General features: G+C 41.5%; 1 protein-coding gene across 8 annotated transcripts in view; it reads left to right on the forward strand.

Annotated features, from left to right (window-relative positions):
- The window catches only part of PXK (PX domain containing serine/threonine kinase like), an 84,241-nt gene that overhangs the window by 24,028 nt on the left and 35,524 nt on the right, over positions 1-24,689 (forward strand). For all 8 annotated transcript variants that reach the window (XM_041761840.1, XM_041761841.1, XM_041761846.1 and 5 more), the window contains exons 2-4: positions 8,438-8,488; positions 10,318-10,365; positions 19,199-19,385. In XM_041761840.1, the coding sequence (XP_041617774.1) occupies positions 8,438-8,488; positions 10,318-10,365; positions 19,199-19,385 (286 nt within the window). The remainder of the gene's footprint in view (positions 1-8,437; positions 8,489-10,317; positions 10,366-19,198; positions 19,386-24,689) is intronic.

Below are 24,689 nucleotides of genomic sequence, written 5' to 3' on the forward strand. Positions count from 1 at the left end.
AATGCCATGTTCAGAAAAAAAATTTTTTTTTTTTAAATGCCATATTCATCCTCTAGTCATGTCTGAGGCTGAAAGGATTTTTGAGCACTGCTTTGCAGTGTTTCTCCTAGCTGAAACATTGGCTGCCTTTGAAGTTAGGTGTGGAGAGCAGCTCCCCTGGCAGGGCAGGAGACTGTCCCGCAGAGGAGAGCATGGACTTCAAAAGGCCTGGAGAAGGGAGAAGCATGCTCAGTAAGGCAGTGGCATCTCACGGCAGGCATCAAAGCACATTTATGCCCTTTCTGGGAACACAGAGTAGAAACTGGAGAACTTACTTTGCATAAATGTGAAGCACACAGTTCTAAGATTCAGTTAGATTTTAAATGAGATTTATTTTACTTGGTTGAAAAGGAGATACAGTTGGCTTCACTCTTCTGAGCAAATTAGGTTAAGATAGTGGTCATTCTTCCAAAGCCGTTTAAAACCCTAATGATTTCATCGGTTTGGGGGCAGGTTTTGCACATTGCTGGAGAGCTCAGCAATGAAAATAAAACACAGGTACGTTGCAGCACTGAAAACCTACAAATGCAACAACAATAAGAAATGAATATTTAGCAGAGTAAGGGGTAAACATTAATTCTAGGTGAACTATTAAGAACTGCAAGCAGCCAGGCAGGTTGCTGGTGAGCTGAGTGGCAGTCCTAAAACTGAAAATTTCCTCGGAGACCTTGTTGTCCTTCGGGGTGTTGCTGCCCACCACCCGTGAGCTGTGGCTCTTGTGCTGTGTGATACCATGGGTTTGAATATTGGGTTTATAAAGGGATGATAAATCGGGTTGGAAGATCCATGGAGACTTACTTTGTTTTTAAAAATTTTTTTCTTTTTTATTATTTAAGTAGAGTTGACATATAGTGCTATCTTAGTTTCAGATGTACAACATAGCGATCTGACAGGTCTGTGTATTACTTAGTGCTTACCACAATAAATGTAGTCACCATACAGTGTTGATATTAATTCTTAATTATTTAATTTTAATAATTATTAATTCTAATGATTATCAAGTAATGTAATTATAATCATTAAATATTATTATTGACTATACTTGCTATACTGTACTTTTTTTTAAAGATTTATTTATTTATTCATGAGAGACATAGAGAGGCAGAAGCAGGCAGGCTCCCTGCAGGAGCCTGATGCAGGACTCCATTCTGGAACTCCAGGATCATGCCCTGATCCGAAGGCAGATGCTCAACCGCTGAGCCACCCAGGCGTCCCTATACTGTACTTTGTCTCTGTGACTTATTTATTTTATAACTGGAAGTTTGTACGTCTTAATCCCCTTCATCTGTTTTTGCCCATGCCCGGACCCACATGCAGATTTTCTTGAGGATGCTGTTTGACTTTTCCTAGATGTAAGTGCATGAATAAGACCAGCAAGCTTCCTCCTTCCCAAAAGAGCAAGCAGTCAGTTAACAAATACCCACCAAGGATTATTTGCTGCACTTCTACTACTGGCCTGACCTTGTGCTGGGTGCTGTTTGCAATACAAAGAAATATGTGGGGATCCCTGGGTGGCGCAGTGGTTTGGTGCCTGCCTTTGGCCCAGGGCACGATCCTGGAGACCCGGGATCGAGTCCCACATCGGGCTCCCGGTGCATGGAGCCTGCTTCTCCGTCTGCCTGTGTCTCTGCCTTTCTCTCTCTCTCTCTGTGACTATCATAAATAAATAAAAATTTAAAAAAAAAAGAATTAAAAAAAAAGAAATATATGATCCTACCCCTGAAAAACTTAATTCAGTTGGAGAGCACCCCCCTCTCCACAGACATAGGTAGATATAGATAGGACAGAAATAGCAGTAGCATGATTAAACAGCTACCCTTGCCAGGTGTTGTCTAGGTAAAACAGGGCAGTAAGTAAGAGACATTTGGGAGACACAGAGTCTGGGTAGAGTAGAAGGAACGTGTTAGGACCCTTTGGTTAGGTGATAGCAGAACATGGAAGCTAGGCTGAGGAGTTGGGTTTTATTCTGTGGCCAGTGGGAGCCCTGGAAGGTTCCTGAGCAAGGAAATAGGATAATGTTGGATGTCCAGCAAGTTCATGCGTGCTCAGTGTTCTCTGTGGGCCTTCCTATGAGGGGAAAGTGCCAGGAGGAAGTAGGTTTGGGAATGAACCCAAGAGAGTGGTGTGGCTAGTAGGTGCTGGAGACCTGGCCTCCTATCCCAGAGCTGTCACTTCCTAGTCAAGGCATACTCACTGTCCCCAGCTGCACAATGAGGGTAATGGTTCTTTCTTACCTCAAAGAACCATCAGCAGATGATATGAGTGGTACCTGTGGAAGCCACCACTCCAGGGCCCTGAGTAGGTGGGACCCCTACAGGGCTCAGTTTAGGTACATACTCTACCCTTGAAGAGGCAGGGAGGGATGAGGACGGGGATAGAGGAGGCTGTAAGGTTGGTGGGTGCGTGGTTCATTTGTTTCCTTCCTCTCTTGAGAGGGTTTTTATTTTTACAGTGTAAAGCTGCTTCCTTTTCAAGAAGTTTTTAAGATGGCTCTCGCGCCTGGCTGCACATTACAGTCACCTGGGGAACTTTTAGGACCTACTAATGCCTATGCTTCAGCCCAGACAAGTTAAATCAGAATCTCTGGGAAGGAGGTTGGAACCACTGGTATCTAGTTTTTTGTTTGTTTGGTTGGTTTTTTAACTTCTCTAGGTGATTATAGAATGCAGCAGGGTTGAGACCCTCTGTTTTGGAGATAGTGATGTGGGAACACTGACAAGGTAAAATATCTCCAAACAGCTGTCTGCATATCTCTGTACTTTGAGTATCTGAGTAAATCTGATATCTGTGCCAAAAGGGGAGGGAGAAGAATTATGCAGGTTATTCTGGTTTGAAGGTTTGCTGAAGTTTTGGCTTTAGCTCCTTGAACACCTTTTTTTCCAAAGTGATCAGTGTTTGTAGCCTCCTTAAGGTAATTTGGGGCCAGACAGGTTCAAAATAAGTTTCCCTCCTCAGTTTTTCCTAAAATTTCACCAAACCACGGCATCTTTGAATATCAGCTATTGCGCAGGGAAATCTTAAGTATATATCTTTCCAAAAACTCCAGTAACAAAAGTGAGGATGCTTACTTGGAAAGTGGCCTGTGTTGGAAGCATTAATCAACAGTTGTGGAAATGACAGCCCCAACCTCGACTTCCCCCTCAGGATTGGAGTCAGTAGATCAGCATCATTAGAGATGAACCACCTGAGTTCCACCAGCTAGTGAGGATCCCCATCTTTCAGGGCTGCAGAAAGAGCTCGAGGCTCCCCGGGTCACCAGCCATGCGTGTCTGGTTGGAAGGTCTTGGGAATCAGGTACTTGGGTTGCACTTCCCACTCAGCTGCTTCCCACTTGTGTGACCTTGGACAGCTCACGCAACTTTGCTGGAGCTGAGCCCAGCCGAGGGGAGCTGAGCTCTACCTTCTAGGCAGCTGTGAGAATTGAATGAGAAGTGTTGGGCTTAGCAGAGCTCCTGACACAAGATCGGTGCTCACTGCTCACTTATATCTCTCTTCTCTAACCTCATTTAGTCAGAAATTACATGGTCCTGGTGCCTTTCCAGTTTGAAGAACTTCTTCAGCAGACCACACAGACTAGTTGAAATACCCACGTGCTAGGGTTTGATGGGATGGCCACCCTGCCCTACCAAGATAAATGGTGTGATGTGAGGAGGAGCAAGAAGAAGGGGCCCTTTGGGGACGTGGCAGCAGATGACAGGGTTTGGTGGCAGGCGTATATCTACTTGACTCAGGGCTGCACTACAGAGTTAGCTTTCCCTTCGTTGCCTGATTGGCCTTGGTGGTTTATTGTCTTTTATACACACTGCAGTTTCCGTTCCACATCAGAGATGGTGGTAAAGATGGGAATGATTCACTGGAGGATTCTGGGGCTGCTGACTCCAGCTTGGGAGGAGGAGACCTGACTTCAGATGCTAGGTTTCTCTTATTCCCCAGGGCACTGTCCTCTCTGCTTTAATAAGAGCTACCACCTGGTTGCAAGCAGAGGACAGCTGTGCTGTGTTTAGTTTACAAATTGGGGATGTGAGGTGAAAGTATTTCCTTTTGGTCAAGTGGATGGTGGTATCAAGCAAACTAAAAAAATTCAAATGTTTTATAGTTAGGGACCAACTTGTCTTATTGAAGTGGAATAAAAATATTTCTGAACAGGGGCACCTAGCTGGGTCAGTTGGTAGAGCAACTCTTGATCTTGGGATTGTGAGTTCTTGCCCCACGTTGGGGGTAGAGTTTACTTAAAAAAAATATTTTCAAGCAAAATCACCTTATGTTCCCCACTGTCTTTCTGTACCTGTTACCACATGGCAGATAGTACCTGGGGACTACAGTGAAGCCTTACTGGGTCTTAATGTGTTTTTATATAATGGGTGGTACTTTTAGGCTGCCAATAACTAAGCAAAGTATAGGTGTGTCATAGTGTTGTATATGAGGTACCAGTGGGCCACAGCCAATGGCAGATGATGACAGAAGTAACCTCTAGCACTACCCTGTATCCCAAGCCTCCAAAGACTGGGATGGCTGGTTTATTGATGCACCTGAACCTGGGTTCTCAACCTTGGCACTAATGACATTCAATGCCAGATAGTCCTTTGTTGGGGGGTGGGTGTGGGCTGTCCTCTGCATTGTAGGTATTTAGCAGCATCCTTGAGCTCTATCTACTCACCTGTACACACCTTGGGATGCCAGTAGCACTCCCCCAGCCCCTGTGACAACCAAAGATGTCCCCAGACATTGTTAAATGTCATTTGGGTCAGAATCAACCTCTTTGGAGATCGCTGTCCTAAATTATTTTTTATTGTTGGGTATATTATTATCTTTAATTTAATGCTTTATGTTTAAAAAATACAATTAATTAACATATATTATTGGTATCCGAAGTAGAGGTCAGTGTTTCATCAGCCTTATATAATACCAGTGCTGATTACATCACGTGCCCTCCTTAATGCCCATCTATTACCCAGTTACCCCAACCCCCCACCCCTCCCTGTCCAGTGACCCTCAGTTTGTTTCCTATGATTAAGAGTCTCTTATGGTTTGTCTTCCTCCCTGATTTTATTTTGTTTTATTTTTTTCCTCTCTTCCCATGAGATCGTACAACTATCTTTCTCTGATTGACTTATTTCATTTAGCATAATGCTCTCCAGTTCCATCCACGTCATTGCAAATGTCAAGATTTAATTTTTTGATGGCTGAGTAGTGTTCCATTTGTGTGTGTGTGTGTGTGTGTGTGTGTGTGTGTGTATACACATACACCACATCTTTATCCATTCATCTCACTGACCTAAATTTAAAGAATGTTTTGGCACAAACATTAATGAGGATGTCATCTTGGCTATCACACTCTTATGTCATGACCCAGGCATTATCTTGTAGCTACTGCTTCTCTTCTGCCAAGTTGTTATTGTGTGCCATTTTATAGACAAGTTTTTTTTTTTTGAAGGCAATATAGTAATCATAATCACAATAATAGCCAAATGTATAGGGTATCCATGAAGTGGCTTCAGGAATGCCTTAGCAAGACTCTTAGCCTGAAAGTGCTAGAATCCTGAAGTAGAGACAACTCTAAAGGCTAGACAACTCTAAAACACATAATTGTTACTGTCAGTTGTGGGGAGAGGAGAGGAATAAAGGACAAAGAGCATATATAAAGGGGTACAATGAGAAGATGATTGCCACTTGACTGAGTAGTGTAGAATAGTAACCTATTCTGGCACAAATATATGTTCAGGAAGTTCTGAATTTTATTTTATTAGGTAAACTCTATCCTCAGTGTGAGTCTCAAACTCACGACACTGAGATCAAGAGTCACATACTTATAGACAAGTTTTTATTTTTTTAATTTTATTTTTTTATTTTAAAAAATATTTTATTTATTTGTTTGACAGAGAACCGGAGAGCACAAACAGAGGGAGGGTTAGAGGGAGAAGGAGAAGCGGGCTCCCTGATTTGGGGCTTGATCCCAGGATTCTGGGATCATGACCTGAGCCGAAGGCAGACACTCAACTGACTGAGCCACCCAGACACCCCAGTAGATAAGTTTTTTAAAAATCTAAATTGTGTGTCTACAGAAGGAAGGAATAGAATCAGACTGTACCTTTCTTTCTTTTCTTTTTTTTTAAGATTTTATTTATTTATTCATGAGAGACACAGAGAGGCAGAGGACAGAAGCAGAGGGAGAAGCAGGCTCCCTGTGGGGAGCCAGATGTGGGACTTAATCCTGGGACCATGGGATCACACCCTGAGCCAAAGGCAGCCGCTCAACCCACTGAGCCACACAGGTGCCCCCCTCCTCTACTTTTTCACTTGTTTTTTAATCATGGCCTTCTCTAGCTGATGATGCATATAATATGCAAACTCTGAACTCCAAAAATCATGGATCTTAGTCCTTTGATTGGTACCACACCTTGGTTTGAATGCCTAAGGTTAAACTTTTTATTTTAGGCAATTGTAGATTTACATGCAGTTGTAAGAAATAATGCAGAGAGATCCCATTTATCCATTACCCAATTTACTTGAATGGTACTATTTTGTAAAAGTATAGTATAGTATCACAACCAGTACATTAATATATTGAAACAGTCAAGATACAGAACCTTCCCATCAATCCCAGCATCCCTCATGTCTTAGCTGTTTAGGCTGCTATAACAAAATACCATAAACTGGATGGCTCAAGCACTACAGAAATTTATTTTTCGGTCTGGATGCTGAAAGTCCAAGATCAGAGTGCCATCATGGTTGCCTTCTGGTGAGGGTCCTTCTCCTGGTTCATAGCTGATACCTTCTCAAAATTTACTCATGGTGGAAGGAGCAGGGGATCCTTCTGGAGCTTCCTTTATATGGCACTAATGCTATTCATGAGGGTTTCACTCCCATGACCTAAGAACTTCCTGCAGGTCCTACCTCCTAATATCGTCATCTTCGGGGGTTAGTATTCGATATGAATTCTGGAGGGGGCACAAACATTCAAAGCATAGCACTTCACTTTGCCTTTCTATAGCCACAGCTGCCTGCTTCCCTAGCTCATACACCCTACTACTCCAGCCTTAACTCTTAGCAACCACTAATTTTTCTCCATATCTATAATTTTATCATTTAATGAATGTTCTATAAATGGAGTCATATAGTTTACAATCTTTTGGGATTGGCTTTTTCACTCAGCATAACTCTGGAGATACATCGAAATTGTTGTGTGAACTGATAATTTATTCCTTTTTGTTTCTGAATGTTGTTTCATGATACGGATGTAGCAAATTTTAACCATTCTCCTGTTAAAGAACGTCTGACTTGTTTCTAATTTTGGACTGTTATTAATAAACCTGCTGTGAACATTCCTGTACAAGTTTTGTATGAACATCAATGCTCAGTTGTCTGGGATAAATGCCCAGGATTACAATTGCTGGGTTGTTAAGATAGTTGCAGGGTTAATCTTTTAAGAAACTGCTAAACTATGTTCCAGAGTCACTGTACCATTTTACGTTCCCACTGGCAGTGTATGTGTGATCCAGTTTCTCTGTATGCTAGCTAGCATTTGGTTTTTTGTTTGTTTGTTTTAGTCATTGTGGTAGGTGTGTGATAATATCTCTTTGTGGTCTTCCTGTGCATTTGCTTGATGACCAGTAATATTGAGCATCTTTTCTTATGCTTATTGCCATCTTCATACCCTCTTGAAAAGAATGTGTATTTTTATGGTTTTGGATGAAGTGTCCAAAAATGCTCATTAGTCTGTTGGCTGATGGATAAAGTGTCCAAAAATGCTCATTAAATCTGTTGGCTGATGCATTGTTGTAGTATTGTTGGGTTCTTCTGTGTTCTTCCTGGTTTTCTAATTGTTCTATCAATCTCTGAGAGAGTGGAAGCTTCCAGCTGTAATCATGGGTTCCCCAGTTTCTTCGTTCAGTTCCATCAGTTTTTGCTTCCCATATTTTATAGCTCTGGTGTTTGGTACATACACATTTAAGATTGCTATGTCTTGCTGGTAGAGTACTGATGCACTCTACCAGCACTTGATGCACTATCTTTCTATCTTTAGTAATTTTCTTTGCTCTGAAGTCTACTTTATCTGATATTTTCACTTAGTTTTGATTCTCTGATTTGGGTGTCTTTTTTTTTTTTTTTAAGATTTTATTTATTCATGAGACGCCTGGGTGGTTCAGTGGTTGGGCATCTGCCTTCGGCTCAGGGTGTGATCCTGGAGTCCCTGTGTTCACGAAAGACACACACAGAGAGAGGCAGAGACACAGGCAGAGGGAGAAGTAGGCTCCCTCTGGGGAGCCTGACGCAGAACTTGATCCCAGGACCCCGAGATCATGACCCAAGCCAAAGGCAGACGCTCAACCACTGAACCACCCAGGTGCCCCCGATGTGGGTGTCTTATAACTGAGGCTCTCTCTTTCCTCTTTTTTAGGAGTATATAATTCGGGTGCAAAGAGGAATTTCTGTAGAAAACAGCTGGCAGGTAAGCTTTTTTTTTTTGTCACTAGAAAAATGTTTAAGCATTTAAACAAAAGCCTGACTTGGGGCATCCAAAAATGTGGAAAAACCAAAACATGCATAAATATGAATCCTTTTACTTTTAGGTATAAACTTTCAGCTTAAATAAATAAATGAATAAATAAATAAATAAATAAACCTTCAGCTTTACAATGTCTATTACCAGAGGTTTTTCTGCTCCCATTTATCTGGTTTAATTTGTGTATGATGTTGCCACAGAGAGTATTGAGGAATGTATTCTCTAGTTTGACCCAGACTAGGATAGATAGATAGTAGGCAGATTACTTGTTTTGTTCTTAGTAATTCATACCTCCTCCCCTGCAGCCATGGTGTAGTTGGGGGTGGTTAGAGTTAAGTCCATCAGGTAGAAAGGCGAGATGGTACCCTGGACATCGTATAGCTTGGGTGCTCTGCATTTCATGGACTCCTCAGTCCACTCATGGGCAAATGCTAGTAGTGCTAGTTTCCCCCCTGACTGTAGGTGAGGGTCACCTTATAGGCTTAGAGGGGGCCTCAGAGAGAAAAAACTTCCTACTCAGATCCAGAGGTCCTAACTATGTTAGTTGACTTGCAGAGGGTAGCTGACTTCTCTACAGGGGCCATTTCTTTCTTGCCTCTGTAATTATAATCACCTTCCCTTGGTCTTTGCCTGAAATTTCAAGCAGCTTTTTGTTTGAATAGTTACACTATTTAATATCTAGTGAGCATTTGTTGTTAGGCACTGGTTCAGGCACATTTAAAAACCATTCTACATGATTATACCTCCTCATTTTATATTCAGGGGGAAAGTAAGTAGGCCATGGTCACACTCCAGTCAGTGACAGACCAGAGTTGGAGTTTGTATATTCTCTATGATTAACCGCTGTGCTGCCTTTTCTCCTTTGCACTTATGAGGGATGGACTTATTTAATTCTTTGATGTGTAGTTGGCAAGCAGGGCAACAGCCATTGTCCTACCAGAAAAATCAATCCTTGGTGTAGTCTTCCAGATATAATGCATTAGGATCCCCAGGATATTTAACAAAAATGTAGACTCTTAGGCCCCACCGTGGACCTACTGGTAGGAGATTCTCTGAGGGCAGAGTCTGAGATGATTGGTGGGCAATTCTATTCACTAACATTTGAGATTCATCAATAAAGGTTGAAGTCGTCAAACCATTCAAAAGCAAAATAATTTCCTTGCCCAGAGCCTGAAAAGCTAGTGGAATTTGACTCTGGCCTAATCAGTGGCATCAACACAACTGAGAAAGAATGTATAGACAATGGAAAGTGGACTGTCAGCCAAGAGGGAAAACACGGGGAATCCAGGAGAAGTATGGCCTCTCTGCCTGCAGTTACAGTCCTGTCTCTTGAATGGTGGGCTCTCAACTGGGAAAAGTTTTATCCAGGGCAAGGATCAAATGGCTTCACAGCTGTCCACTTCCTTTTACTTTGATTTCATGTTCAGTAAAACTTTTTGGAGGTAAATCATTAATTCATCTTTCCAGGTGCCTGGTTAATGAGAAAGGTATTTAAAGGGCTGTTCACCCTTAAAACAAATATATCATCTTTCTCTCTTACCTGTTGGCATCTTATGTGTTTGGCTGGCATTAACCAGTTTCCCATGGCCCAGCAAACTCTGGACACTGCTAGGTTTGTTTTCTGGGTCTGTCCAGTTAAGCAAGTTAAGCACCAGGTATAAACCCCACTACCCTTAGTACAAGTACTTCAGCCCTAGAATGCCAAGAAGTATTAAATAAGGAAATGAAAAGAGATGGTCATTGCCGAATGAAAACACCGCTCTCTTGTCTTACAGATTGTTAGGAGATACAGTGACTTTGATTTGTTGAACAACAGCTTGCAGGTAAATATTTGAAAATACCAATGACACACAGTCATTGCTTGGGTGTCTCAGAAACGGGTTGGAAATGGCAGTATCAAGACAAAATATTAGCAAATTTCCCTGGCGGAGGAGATAGACTTATACTTTAAATAGATAATGCATGGCTCTAAGAGTAAACTTTTGAGAACAAACACGTAATTTATAATAGTCACCTTGCAAGTGAGTACCTTTGTGCGAGACAGCATCCTTACCATGGGCATGGGATGCTGTGTATCATCTCCTTGCACAGAGGAATGACTAGCTGGATTGTTGGAGTCATTCACTTAGAGCTGGGACTATCTCAGACTCTCATATGCAGCATTGCAGATCAGTACTCAGCAGTAACTAGAGACAGCCTTTTTCAGTGTAACCTTTTTTCTCTTAAATACATCTAAATCCCTTTGATTTAAATGTTCCTAACTTGGTGGCCATAAAGGAAAGAGGAATGAGCTGTAGAGTTTTTTTCTGGAAACAGCTGTGGTGATAATGAGTGAAGGGTCCTAGAGGGGCTTTAGCACCACAGTAAGTATTGGCAATAGCACTCACAACTCCATTCCACACGTCAGTCTTCAAGTGCCATGGGTAACTGCAGACCACCGGGCTTGGGTCATATCTCAGATTTTTTTTTAAAGATTTTATTTATTTATGCATGACAGACACAGAGAGAGTGAGCATATCTCAGATTTGATTGGTAACATAAAACCTGAGCCAGAGCACTTGGCTTATGACCAGTTCAGCCAGGAGGTGAAGCACTGCTCCCTCTTCATTGGTGAGCTAGCTATCACTTCTTCTTCTTCTTCTTTTTTTTTTTTTAAAGATTTTATTTATTTATTCATGAGAGACACAGTGAGAGAGAGAGGCAGAGACACAGGCAGAGGGAGAAGCAGGCTCCATGCAGGGAGCCTGATGTGGGACTTGATCCCGGGACTCCAGGATCAGGCCCTGGGCTGAAGGCAGTGCTAAACCGCTGAGCCACCCGGGCTGCCCTAGCTGTCACTTCTTACTTACTCTGAGTGACCTCTGATCCTGTCCACAGAAGTCAGAAGGACTGCTGACTGGGAGGAAGCAAAATGCTTCTTTCCTTCAAAAGGCCATGGTTATTGATCAGACTTTGGAAAATAGCATAGGTAGAGTCCAAACTTTAACATTCTTTACAATCCTGCTAAAAACATGAATGCCTCACTTTCTCTCTAATAGAATTGGTCTGAGTGTCTGCAGACCTTTATGTAATTGACAGATAATCATGCATTTGATAAATACTGTTTTTTAAAATGTTAATTATAGTATGACAAATTTAAATTTCCAGGTAAAATACTGGCAGAGATCAAACTCTCTTCATTGATGGATTTAATTGGTTTCATTTTTGGATTTTTACAGCATATTTTTTCCACTTAGAAGCTGGGTCTGTGATGACATTGTAGATAAGGCACCGATGTGTGGTTTACTCCAGCAGTGGATTTTCTCCATAGATCTCTCCAGATATTCTCATGCAGCATTTCCACAACGGTGTGAGCCTTTGGGAGTTAGCATTGAGTCTAGTATGTGTTTTCACCTTGATGCACAGGTGAACTTTTGCCCAGCAATCTTCATGCAGTGTCATTCAGCCAGGACTGAATAAGACTCATGGGAGGAAGATTTCTGAAATTGAAAATGTCTAGGCCCAGCCCCCAAGAACAGGTGGGGAATGGGGGAGTGGAGGAGAGGATTTTATCTGCTGTTTGTTCTTGCTTAGGGAATGAAAGTTTGGATTTCTGTGACTATTCATTTACAGCCTTTTTAATATAATAGGATTTTATTTTTGCTTCAGTGTAATTTTCCCTTTAAAAATAGGCACTTTCAGTGTGCATTTTATTTCAAATGCAAATATCCATGTGTATTGATGTTGGCATATGCTGGGCAGGATATGGCCAGACATCATTTCAGTGGGAGGTTTTTCTAAATCCAAGTAAACAAACAGAAGAAAGTACATACAGCTTTTTGGCAAGAAAATAATTTCAAAACAACCTCCATAAAACAGACCAAAAAGGCTCTAAAAACCACAGAATAAAACTGTGACCATGATTTTTAGTGTCTGATTACCGTTCTGATGGATAAATGAGTTCCTGCTGAAGAAAGAGAAATATAATACACATATGCGAAGTTGTCTGACTCCAATAGGAAAGATGACAAAGTGAAAAAAACAGGATGTAAAATTATACATGCAATATAATATAATTACATGAATTGTTTAGAAAAAAAGATTGGAGGGAAATATGCCAAACTGTTAACAATGGTGATCTCCAGGTGGTAGGATTATGGGTTATGTTTTTTTTTTCTGGTTCTTTATACTGTTTTGTACTTTCCAAGTTCTCTATAAACAAGCACATGTAAGCTATATAAACAAAGAAATAGGAAAAAATGGTGCATTTTCCCAAGGTACTATAGTGAGCATATTTTGTGGTAACAGTAAAGAAGAATCACTACCTTATTTTAAAGCTTTATTTTTTATTTAATTCAATTTGCCAAGATTGATTGATTGATTGATTGATTGATTTATGAGAGAGAGAGAGAGTGTGTGAGCATGTGAGCAGGGAAGAGTAGGGGTGGAGAGGGGGGGAGAAGCAGACTACCTGCTGATCTGGGAGCCTGATACAGGGCTTGATCCCATGACCCTGAGATCGTGACCTGAGCTGAAACCAAGAGGCAGCTGCCCAACCGACTGAGCCACCCAGGTGTCCTGAATCCCTACTTTATTTTAAAGGCACTACCCAACAGGAGACCCAGCTGAATCCCACATGACTCAGAATGGAGAGTTGTACAGGACATCATCAGATTCAAACCCCAAGAGAACTATTTTTCAAATAAGTAACCATGTAGGGAGACCACAAACAGCAGAAGAGCAGGAGCTAAAATGATGGGAACTGGGCTGGGAATGCTCAGGTTGGGAAGGATCCCAGACTCTGGCCCTTACAGCAGGGAGACCTTGGGTCATTTATTTTCCCTCTCCATCCTCACTTTCCCCATCAAACAAGGGATTGAACCAGATGACTTCTCAGTTCTGTTATAGCATTGGATGCTTTGTGATTTGAATTTTATTGCCCACTGTTGACATAGGAGAGACTCTACTGTACACTGAGGGGTATTGGGACAAATAAAGGGTCTGTTGAGAGCTCAGAACTCCCTAGAATACTTACTGAAATATAGTTGAAGACAATTTGCAGACCACTGAGATCTGATAATGAAATGAGAGATTAACAGATTCAGAGTTTGAAGATTCCTCCTCCAAACAGAAGCTAGTTTTCTTGAAGCTGCAGTATAGTTTGTTATGTAATTTGGAGGCTTCTATTAGCATGGGTCAGATTATGGGCTCTAGACCTCACTTTAGCAATCATTTCCCCTTCGCTTTGTTACTCTGCAGGTGTTATGGATGGGTCTTTGGGGACTTCTCCACTGGCTTTCTCTTTCCTCATATACAGGGAACTCAAGAAGGGAATCCATAGGGCACATTAAAAAGGAAAGCTATTGAAAATGGGATGGTGAGGTGTCATGGCTTGAAGCCATCAATGTGGAGGTGTTTGGAAATCATTGGCATAGTGACTTGATTGCTCTCTGGGGTAGTATTCTCTTCCCTCCCTTCTAATGAGTCATTGGACTTCTAAATTTTATATTCTATAATTGTCAAACATTTTAGAATTTTTGAGAGAAAGCTGAAAGAGAAAGCGTCTCTTGAATGCTAATCTTTTTTTAAAAGGCAAGATTTTAAAATAACACACACATTATATACTTCTAATACTTGTGGAAATATTTATTGTGAGATCTTAAGGCAGATCAGGAAAAAACCTCTAATCTGTCTAGCAGACTGGCATAGCAGGGGCACTCTAATTGCAGCTGTTGGCAAAGAACACTTGGTTTCACCTGATGATTTGGAAGAGCTGATGGGATGTCTGGGTAGATCAGTGTATTTTCCTAAAGTGAAATGAAGCTTGAACAAATAGATTGATGGAAGCTTGGAGGCCACAAAGTTCAGAATGAATACCCATTTTCATATCCCTACCATGAATGAAAAATAGTTCTCTTGGGGTTTGAATCTGATGATGTCCTGTACAACTCTCCATTCTGAGTCATGTGGGATTCAGCTGGGTCTCCTGTTGGGTAGTGCAGGCAAATGGGCTGATACTGGTTCATGGCAATTATATATATATAATTAAATGTGTGTGTGTGTGTGTGTGTGTGTGTGTGTGTGTGTGTGTGTGTGTATATATGTATGTATATATATATGTATATATTTTATATATACATGTATATAGTTCTTATTTTTTATTTTATTTATTTTAGAGAGACAGAGCATTAGGGGGAGGGACAGAGGGGGAGGGAAAGAGAATCTCAAGCAGACTGCACTGAGCACAGAGCCAGATGCGGAGCTCAATCTCAACCTTAAGATCACAACCTGAGCTCCAAGAGTTGGACACTTTTTTTTTTTTTTTTGGACACTTTTTAAAAAAAGATTTAATTAATTAATTAATTTATTTGAGAGAGAGAGAGAGCGCGTGCACGCAAGCACATAAGTGGGGAAGGAGGGGCAGAGGGAAAGGGATAAGCAGACTCATTGTTGAGCACAGAGCCTGGTGTGAGGCTGGATCCCAGGACTCTGAGAGTATGACCTGAGCTGAAGTCAGACACTTAACTGACTGAACCACCCAGGCACCCCAAGTTCATGGTAATTTTTAAGACTCTGTGCTGTATATATGTTCAGTTTCATAAGCAAGAGTTGTTTTTTTTTTTTTTTTTTTTTTTTTTTTAAATTTTATTTATTTATGATAGTCATACAGAGAGAAAGAGAGAGAGGCAGAGACACAGGCAGAGGGAGAAGCAGGCTCCATGCGCCGGGAGCCCGATGTGGGATTCGATCCCGGGTCTCCAGGATCGCGCCCTGGGCCAAAGGCAGGCGCCAAACCGCTGCGCCACCCAGGGATCCCCAAGAGTTGTTTTTTTTTAATTGAAAAAAGGAGTAAATGAGAAATGTAAACATTTCATAGTATAGAAAAAATTTGTTGGCTAACACACTCCCAGTGTTAGCTGTTCTCGAGGAGGTAGTTTGAGTCCTTTTAGACTTTTTTTGAGAACATATAATCATATCCATGGGCTTAAACACACACACACATAAATGATATTATATTCTGCAACTTAATAGAAGAATTTTAAAAAGAAATACCAGTTGTGTTTTTAGTAGTACCTTTGATTATTCTATATTACTCAATGCTCTGGAACAAAATAATAATAATAATAAAGTGATTCACTTGGATGTGTACTAGCCGAGTGATCTGCTTTCTTCTTAAGTATGCTTTTTATTTAGTCAGTAAAGAAGCTGCTATCCAATTGTATGAATGAGGAAAATGACCTGAAATTTATATGTCTTATCTGGCAGTGAATTATGCCATGATAGAAAATTCATTCTAAGTATGCTCTGATACTTTTTCATAATTATGTTGGAGAAATAGGCAATTTAGGATTGTCAGCCAACCTTTTCATCTTTCCAATATTGAGTTCAAGGTCTTCACTGTTGTTTGAAAAATACAGAATGAAACAGGCTAAGTTAGGTTTGCCCACATGGGTAGCTTAGATTACATTCTTGTCTGAATTCAAGATGCCTTTCTCTTTAGACCTTCCCCTCAATCAATATGCATGTCACTTGGACTGCTCTAATCCAAGCACACATGTAGAATACAACTGCTCTTTGGAAGTGATTTTTCTCATTAAGATATGAATCTGATGCTTTTTAAAAAAATTTTAAAAATAGACTCATAAATTTGTAAGTGATCTAGAAAATGATAGATTGAGCACCTGCATTTACTTTTCCTTCCACTTGAAGCCACTCTAAAACAACAGTAAGTTGATACCCATACGCGTGCGCACACACACTCACCCTCAAGGACAAGTAGAATAGGAAAGGATAAAATCACGACAAAACCTTTGAAGCTGAAAATCCGGTGGATGAGAATTAACCTGTTAGGCAGAATTCTGACCTGGGAGGGGGAGAGGTTAACCCCATTGGGTCCCAATTTATACCACAGAATCTCCAAAAGGTTTAGCACAGGTGCTGCCTCCCATATAGGGCAAGGCCAGGCTGAAATCAGGAGTTGAGAGTATGTTGAAGAAGTGGTCACGACCCCAGGTCTTCACCCATCTAGCAAGTTAGTCCTGTACTTCTCCCTCCAGCAGAGAATTGGAAGTTTATTCTCCAGAGAGGGTAGAACAGTCTTTGGATTGGGGAATGCAGGCACAGTTGAAAATAATTACATGGTACATCTGTTATGTATTATGTAATACATAACCCCCGACTTTGCTCCCTTTTGCAAACCTCCTTCCTTTTAGCTCCCAGAATATTGGTAGTCGGACCTAGACCCTCCAGGCAGGAGACTGGAAGATGTGGCGGGGGCGGGGGGGAGAGGGATCTGAGGAAAGAGCCGAAGACACCGAGGTCACAGGTTTTCCCAAGGAACCAGCTGAGTGTGGTCCTGTGCTAAAATAAAAGCCACAACAGATAAGCCCTAACCACTCATCGAGTGCCCCTCAGCCAGCTTTTGTTGTCCGCTCTTCAATATGAGCAGACAGCCCAGGATCACCAGATTTCTAAGGAGTACTTTTAACATGAGAGATAACAATGAAAACAAACAGGAAAAAAAGAAAAAAAACTTTCAGGAAACAATATATACAGGAAGGGGAGCATTTCAGGCACTTTAGAAAAATTATCTTTCATAATCTCAGATAAATTGCATCATAATCTCAGATAAATTGCATTACATTCTGGATGCTTTTGAAGAAAAAAAAAGTACTCAGAAATAAAAAGAAGTTACACCTGGGTGGCTCCGTGATTGAGCATCTGCCTTTGGCTCAGGGTGTGATCCTGGGGTCCTGGGATCAAGTCCTGCATCAGGCTCCCTGCCAGGAGCCTGCTTCTCCCTCTACCTATGTCTGCCTGTCTCTCTGTGTCTCTCATGAATAAATAAATAAAATCTTAAAAAAATAAGATATTAGTGGAAATGAAAACTCTTTTTTTTTTTTTTTTAAAGATTGGCACTAAACCACTGCACCACCAGGGCTGCCCTGAAAACTCTTTAGAAGAGCTGAAAGATAAAGGAAATATCCCAGAAAAAATTTTCAGTAGGAAAAAAAGTTGTTTAACAAAGGTGGAAACTAGGAGAGAAAAGAGAAAAGAGAAAATGGAGGACCATTCCAGAAGGCCGACACTGGAATAAGAGTTCTAGAAAAAGAAAGCAAAGGGCATTTCTCATATAAGAAAGCACCAAAGAACATAAGGATATTGGTTTGCAGATAGAAAGGGCTGAGTACTCAGCACAGAAGGTGAAAATAGACCTGCAGAAAGGCATACGGAAGTCACAAACAGGTCAAGAAGACCCAAAAGCTTCCGGGGGCAGGGGGGAGGCAAAAACCACAAAACAAAAACGGAAGCAAGAATCTACTGCCAACAGCAGCACTGGAAGCTAGAAGACAATAAAGCAGTTCTTAAAAATTCTGAAGAACAAATATTTCCAATTTAGAATTCCACATCAAGATGCTCTATCACTCAAGTGTGAGGGTAGAATAAAGACATTTACACATGCAACTTTTCAAAAATTGACCTCCTCGGCTCCCTTTTTAGAAAGCTGATGGAGGATAACCCCACCAAAAATTAGGGATTCTTCTACAAAAAAGGGAAGTATGGATATAGAAATGGGGTTCAGCAGAAGAGAAGCAAAAGCATCCCTAGGATGATGTCTCAGGATGCCACCTTCACAGCAGGCATAGGGACTACCAGTCCTGCTTGGAACAGATGCTTCTCAAGAAGATGCAATTGATGCATCTTTTTACCTGAATATTTTGAGAAAATGCTTAGATGGAGAGTTTGGAGTTGAAGAGAAAGCTAAAACAAACAAACAAGACGAGTAGATATAAAGGAATTGTGCATGGCTTTCTGGCTTAGTGGTTAGTATCACCTAATGTAAATGGGAATATTGCACTAAATAAAATTATAACTATATTGGCGGCATTAGGAATAGGTTGTGTGTGAGGTGAAATCAGGATTGTGGGTGGCTCAGCGGGTGAACGTCTGCCTTTGGTTCAAGGCGTGATCCTGGGATCTGGGATCAAGTTCCTGCATAGAGCCTGCTTCTCCCTCTACCTATGTCTCTCCTTCTCTTTCTCTGTGTCTCTCATGAATAAATAAATAAAATCTTTAAAAAAAAAAGGATTGTGAAAGAGAACTTAATCCATAATGGGAAATTAATAGATAATACCTAAAAATGCAAATCAATTCAGCCCTCAGCCCAAAAGATTGGCTGAGAGAATTGGATGTGGCTGTCTCTGGGTAGCGGGGAATAGCTAGGTTATCTGTTGGCAGGGTTGCTTGGGGAGGAGTGTCATGGGACTGCTAACAAAAAAAAGACTATTTGACTCTTGAAATTATTTTCACGTATAAGTTTGATAGAAAGAAAAACATCTTTTTAAAACATTAAGTTTGAGGCACCTGGGTGGCTCAGTAGTTAAGCATCTGCTTTTGGCCCAGGGCTTGATTCCAGGGTCCTTTGAGCCTGCTTCTCCCTCTGTCTATGTCTGCCTTTCTTTATCTCTCATGAATAAATAAATAAAATCTTTAAAACAAAAAAAAATTAACTTTGAAAGTTGCTCTGGTGAATATAGCATTTTATCAGTTCTGAATTGCAGTTCTTTGCATTTTTTATCATAGCACTGAAATTAGGTTGCATCTTTATGAAATGTAGAGGCTTAGGTCTCATTTGAGGATGACATGAGTGTAATGCTTTTTCTCTTTGAATTAAAGATTGCGGGCCTCAGTCTACCTCTTCCCCCCAAAAAACTGATTGGTAACATGGATCGTGAATTCATAGCTGAGAGGCAGAAAGGTCTTCAGAATTATCTCAACGTCATCACCACAAATCATATCTTGTCTAATTGTGAGCTGGTGAAGAAGTTTTTAGATCCAAACAACTATTCTGCAAACTACACTGGTAAGCAAAAGGATCTCGGGATTATGGTTGTGTGACTAAAAAGGCATTGTTCCTTGCTGGAGACGACGTGCGGGAGAAACTATTTCCAAGCAGGGATGTGTGTATGTTTGTTACAGGGCATTATTCACTTCCTCATACTTAACCTGATTGTAATATACTGGAAGAGTGTGAGAGGAAAATAATTGCTTCTAAAATGTTGGTGATGTTTGCACAGAAGTATATGAAAGAGAAGTTACTGGGTCTAGGTACTTAGAGTCTTGTCTTTATTATCTTCCCTGACAGAACAGAAAGTAAATAATCCACAATAATTTATACCATAATCTGATTTGGATTTTTTTTGGCTGTTTTGTATTTTCTGGGAATTACTTTGTACCAAGTGGTTCAAAAGGGTCTTTTTTGTGTCTTCCCAGTTGCTACTGGAGACCCACTCAGTGCAAAGCCTAAGGAAGTGCTAGTTCTCTTCCAAACCTTTCCTGGATCAATCAGGGGACTGAGTTGGGAACAGTGCTGGTTACACACAAAGCTAGCATCAATAAACTAAGCCCGTTGTTAGAAGGATGAATGATTAAATATTCAGTATACGCTGGTGTGGCCTTGAAGAGACCACTGAAACTGTTGCAGAACTGAACCAGTAATGAAGAACTGGACTGATTTGTTAAAGCTGAGCCACGCTTAGAGTCTTAGTGGAACTGTGGATATTTTTAATAAGCTGATTTCCTTGCTAAGAGAATAGATTGTTTACATGTTACATTTCAAGTCCTCAAAACACAGCTTTTGAAATAATTAGGGGGAGGCACTTCTATTCCTTTTTCAGAGGGAAATAAAAGATTGCTTGTCAGGTATCAAATTTTTCGTGTAATAGATTACCCAGAGAACTTTTAAAAATCCTGATGCTTAGGCTGCACTCATGCCAATTAAATCAAAATCTCTACTGGTGGGGCTCCTAGTTTGTAAAGCTCTCCAAGAGATTCCAATATGCAGCCAAATTTGAAAACTACAGCCCTTGGGCCTTGGTATTCACAGTGTGTCCTCTGACCCACAGCATTGGCATCACTAGGAGTTGTCAGAAGTGCTGAATTCAGGCCCCATCCCAAACCTAGGGATCGGGATCTGAGTTTGTTAACAAAGTCCCCAGGTGCTTGCTGAGAAGCCTTGCTGTAGAATGTACCTCCTGTCTTCTAGTGGAAGTACCTGCAGAGGTGAGAAGAATGCCTTTCTAAAATGCAACCAAGTGAAGGAAAGTTTAATTCAAACACACAGTTACTCTAAGTGACAAAATTGATCACTAAGTTATTAAAAGGCTTTCATTCTTCACCCCATTGTTTTTTGGTTCATATAGGAGAAAAGGCACACAAGACTGGGGCTCCCAGGACAGCTTAAATTCTTCCAGAGTGACATCTCTCATGGCTTTCAGTTACCATGCTTCACTTGATTGTTCCCCAAATTGTCAGATGGTGAGCCATCTGGATTGACTGTTACCAAATATGCCCTAACGTAGCCTCATTTGTTGGTTTGTCTGTTTATTTCCTGAGAGTCTCTGCTCATGTGTTCCTGAGGGCAAGCATCGAGGCATAGTGCACACATGATGACACCATTCTCTCTGTAGACCTTCACTCTCTGCTACACCTATGCCATGTGCTGGGTGTTGGGGGTGCAAGTGCCTGGAGGTTGTGCTCCCTGCTCTTAGGGAGCTTGAACTAGGAGGACACTGAATTACCTGGGGTTGGAGCTAGAAGAGATTTTAGAGCAGGTGTATCAAGATTAACCCTTTCATTTTATAGATGAGAGCTAGCCTGAGAGTAAAGACCTTGCCTAGGGTTGTACATTCGTATGACTGTACAAGTGTACAATATCTGAATGCTTTCCAATTAAAATGCTGCTTTGCCCCTGGAAGGGGGCAACCCTTATATTTCTTTCTACTGTACCCCCTCATTTGCTGCTATTCTTGATCTTTCTCCCCATCCCAGCCCCCAACCACATGGCAGACAGTCAGGAGTCCAAAGCAGATGCGGGCAGATGTGTAAGAATGCTGCCAGAGACTCACTGAGCACAAATGCTCAAGAAGCTGCTCCTATTTAGAGGACACAGTCCAGTAATGAAACAATGAAATCAGAGAGATGCTGATTTATTGCCCCATTGAATGAAATGTCAGAATTGTCTTGCCTTTGGGCTGACTCACTAGCAGCCTCAGGAAAGGGAAGCCCAGGCAGCCTCCTCTGCACCAGCTCCATCCCAGAAAGCCAGGAGGACCTGTCCGGGCTTCCCGAAAACGCATGGCCTGTGGTTCCTAAGGGCACTCTGCATACTTCCAACATGGGGCACTTCTTTAAGCAGGGCCACTTCCCCCTTTTACATGGATAATGTCTGCACCTCTTATCTTTTTCCAAGTGGTCTATGGTCACCACCCTACTCCACTTCAGGACTTGAATTTTGCGTCATGTGGCTGACGTCACCAAGGCCACTTTTCCTGCCTCTTGCTCTGAGGTTGAAGATACCTAGTTAGAGGGGGACTGTGATGCCACCCCAGGTCCCAGGGGATGAGTGACTAGGAGCTTCAGGGTATCAATAGCTACTTCCACTCTCTCTGAGTCTCCAGGCTGAGATTTCTGATCTTTTCTTTTTTTTCCTGGTGTTCTCCAGATGACCAAAGAAATAGAGGTCCTTGGTGCCCTGTGGAGGAGGAGTTATGAGGTGTCCATTTGTATTACCAAGTTTAACTGAGGGCCAGCTTTTGTACAGGGAGAACAGGTGTCTCCCAGTCATAGGCACATACCCCACCCCCCTGCATGTCTTACTTTATTCATCTTATTAACCAAGGTGCTTCTATCATTTATAAGCCTCAGTGTACTGTAGCCATCTTCCCATTGCAAACCTCAAACCACCTCAGAATAAGGTGGTTTTTAGTGTCCATGCAGAAGTCACTTGGACCAGAGAGATAAGAAGGCTTGGATCCTGGTCCCAGCTTTGTTATCAGCAGCATTTCCCTTCTGTGAGCCTCGGTCCTGACCTGTCAAACAAGATCAGGGAGGTGGTGAGTGGACAGGGAGTAGATGGGCCCTCTTCTAGTCCTGAAACCCGGAACCCTAAGAGTAGGTCAGGTAGTAGTGGGCTCCAGGATAGAGGAGGGAGGAGGGATGGGGTGGGGATTATACTCAGATCAAGGGCAGGGTGCTTTGGAGAGTTGGTAGAGCCAAGTCCGCTTTGCAGGCCTCTGCGTAGATCGGGGATCTGGAGCCCAGTTGCTGGGCTGGAGGACTCTGTTCTCTGCAGTCACTGTGGGTCGGGGATCTAGGAGCTCCAAGGCTACACACAGTGGACGCAGCTGGTACATTCTGAGGGGAGAAGTCAGAGCTCCATGGGAAGCACAGGATGGATCTGAAGGCATCGTTTTGCATTTCCTGCCTGGGGCTTGTTTATCAGCATTTCCTGAGTGTGTAGTTTCCCCCCATGTGACAGCCAATATTGGAAGAAATAGAGAGCAGATGCTTTTCTTTTTGTCCACAAAAAGACATGTTCATGTTCTTATGGGAGAGAGTGTCCATATCCATTGACCACGTATTGAACTCGTTGTCCTTGCTTCATTAAATATTTATTGAGTGCCTGCTCTTTGTCAGGTGCTTACAAATCCAGCATTAAGGGAAGCCTGGCCCCTACCCCCACGCCAAGGCACTTCTGCAGAGAGATTGACAGGTGAAGGCTGTGGCAGAGTAGCCATCTCCTGGCAACTTGGGGATGAGGGTAGGGGTGCAGATGCTCCAGATCTGAAGGCGGAGGAAGGCTTCCAGAAGAGTTGATGGCTATACGAAGATCTAAGGATAAGTAGAAAAGTTAGCCAGGCCAAGAGGCAAGGGCCAGTGCTCCAGGAGAGAAAAAAATATTTCCATGTGGCTGTGGGCTTTTATCCAGATTGGGATGTAGCCTTCCTTCACAGCCAGAGTTCACAGGCTTGTGGAAGAGAGTAGCCCTAACACAGGATAGATCGTGGGTGAATCCCATAGGAGAAGGACATGTAGCTCTGGGGAGGGTGGAGAGTTATGTTGGAAGTATGGTAGTCACGTGATTTACTTGACACTAAATCATAGTTCAGGAGAAAGAATATGTCCTTTTCTACAGTTTCCTGATTCTCTAAGGTTAAAAAAAAAAAGGGCTACCTCCCAGTCCTCAAATTATCAGTAACAAATCCAGCATGTTCCATTTGTTGACAGCTGTTTCTCCCATTTCTAGAACAATGTATGATACATAGTAGCATATGATAAATGTTGTTGAATAATGATTTTGTGGAGAATTATGAGTCACTGTTAGTTATGAATCAACTGTCCTTTACAGTCTCTTAGAATGACATTGTACGGCATTTAGAAAACTATTTCTCATAATCCTTCTCAAAGTTGATATGATTTTCACAGAAAATACCTTTTTGAGTTGCTTATGTTTGAGTTATTTTATGATTGTTTATATTCAAGTTGTTTTGGAAATGCTAAAAACATTTTATATCAACATTAATTACAAGGAAGGTACAGAGTTCCCAGCGTAGATTATGACAACTTTATATGCTTCTGCCACAGCTGATCTCTCCAAATGGTTTGTCACTCTTGGGTCGTTAAAGCAAATGTAAATGGAGTCAGTTTTGTATATAGTCATCTCATGTTTTCTTCTGTGTGGACAACATCAACAATTTACATATTGAATCAGTAGACCAATAGCTAGTAGATCATTATCTTTCCTGAAACTCTTAACTCATAATGTACTGTAAAATGTAGCAAAATGATGTTGTTTGCCAAACGCTGGGCATGGTAATTCCAGACTAGGTCATTCTGACATATAGAGAGCATTTCTGCTGAATCTCTCTCATTCTTCACCGTTTGGCCTGGAATGCCATTCATGCTAGGCGGAGGTGAAATTCCACAGTGAATTTGCAGTATTGCTGTTTGCTTTCAGGGATCTAGAGCAGCTTCATTTTCTCATTGTGTTGAGGGAAAACAGCAAATTACAGATGTTGCTTTTTGCAGGAAATGTAAAAGCACAGTTACTTTGATAATTTCTTAATATAGTGAAGTTTAAAGGACTTCCTCTTCTCATTGTCTTCTTAAAAAGGGGAAATGTTCTTATGATAAACGAACACAAAAAGAGGGATGGATTTTTTCCAGTAAACAGGAATATGGTATTGTCCCACAATAGAACTATGTTGTTGCTGTAACATAGATGTTTTTCTAAAACACTGGCTTTTATTTCCAATATATATTTAAGGCTAATCGCTTCTTTGTTGATGAAAGCTATAATTCCATGAGGAATGAAGACAGGATAAAT

The sequence above is a fragment of the Vulpes lagopus genome, chromosome 7 (genome assembly GCF_018345385.1).
Source record: "Vulpes lagopus strain Blue_001 chromosome 7, ASM1834538v1, whole genome shotgun sequence".
Classification (NCBI taxonomy): domain Eukaryota; kingdom Metazoa; phylum Chordata; class Mammalia; order Carnivora; family Canidae; genus Vulpes; species Vulpes lagopus.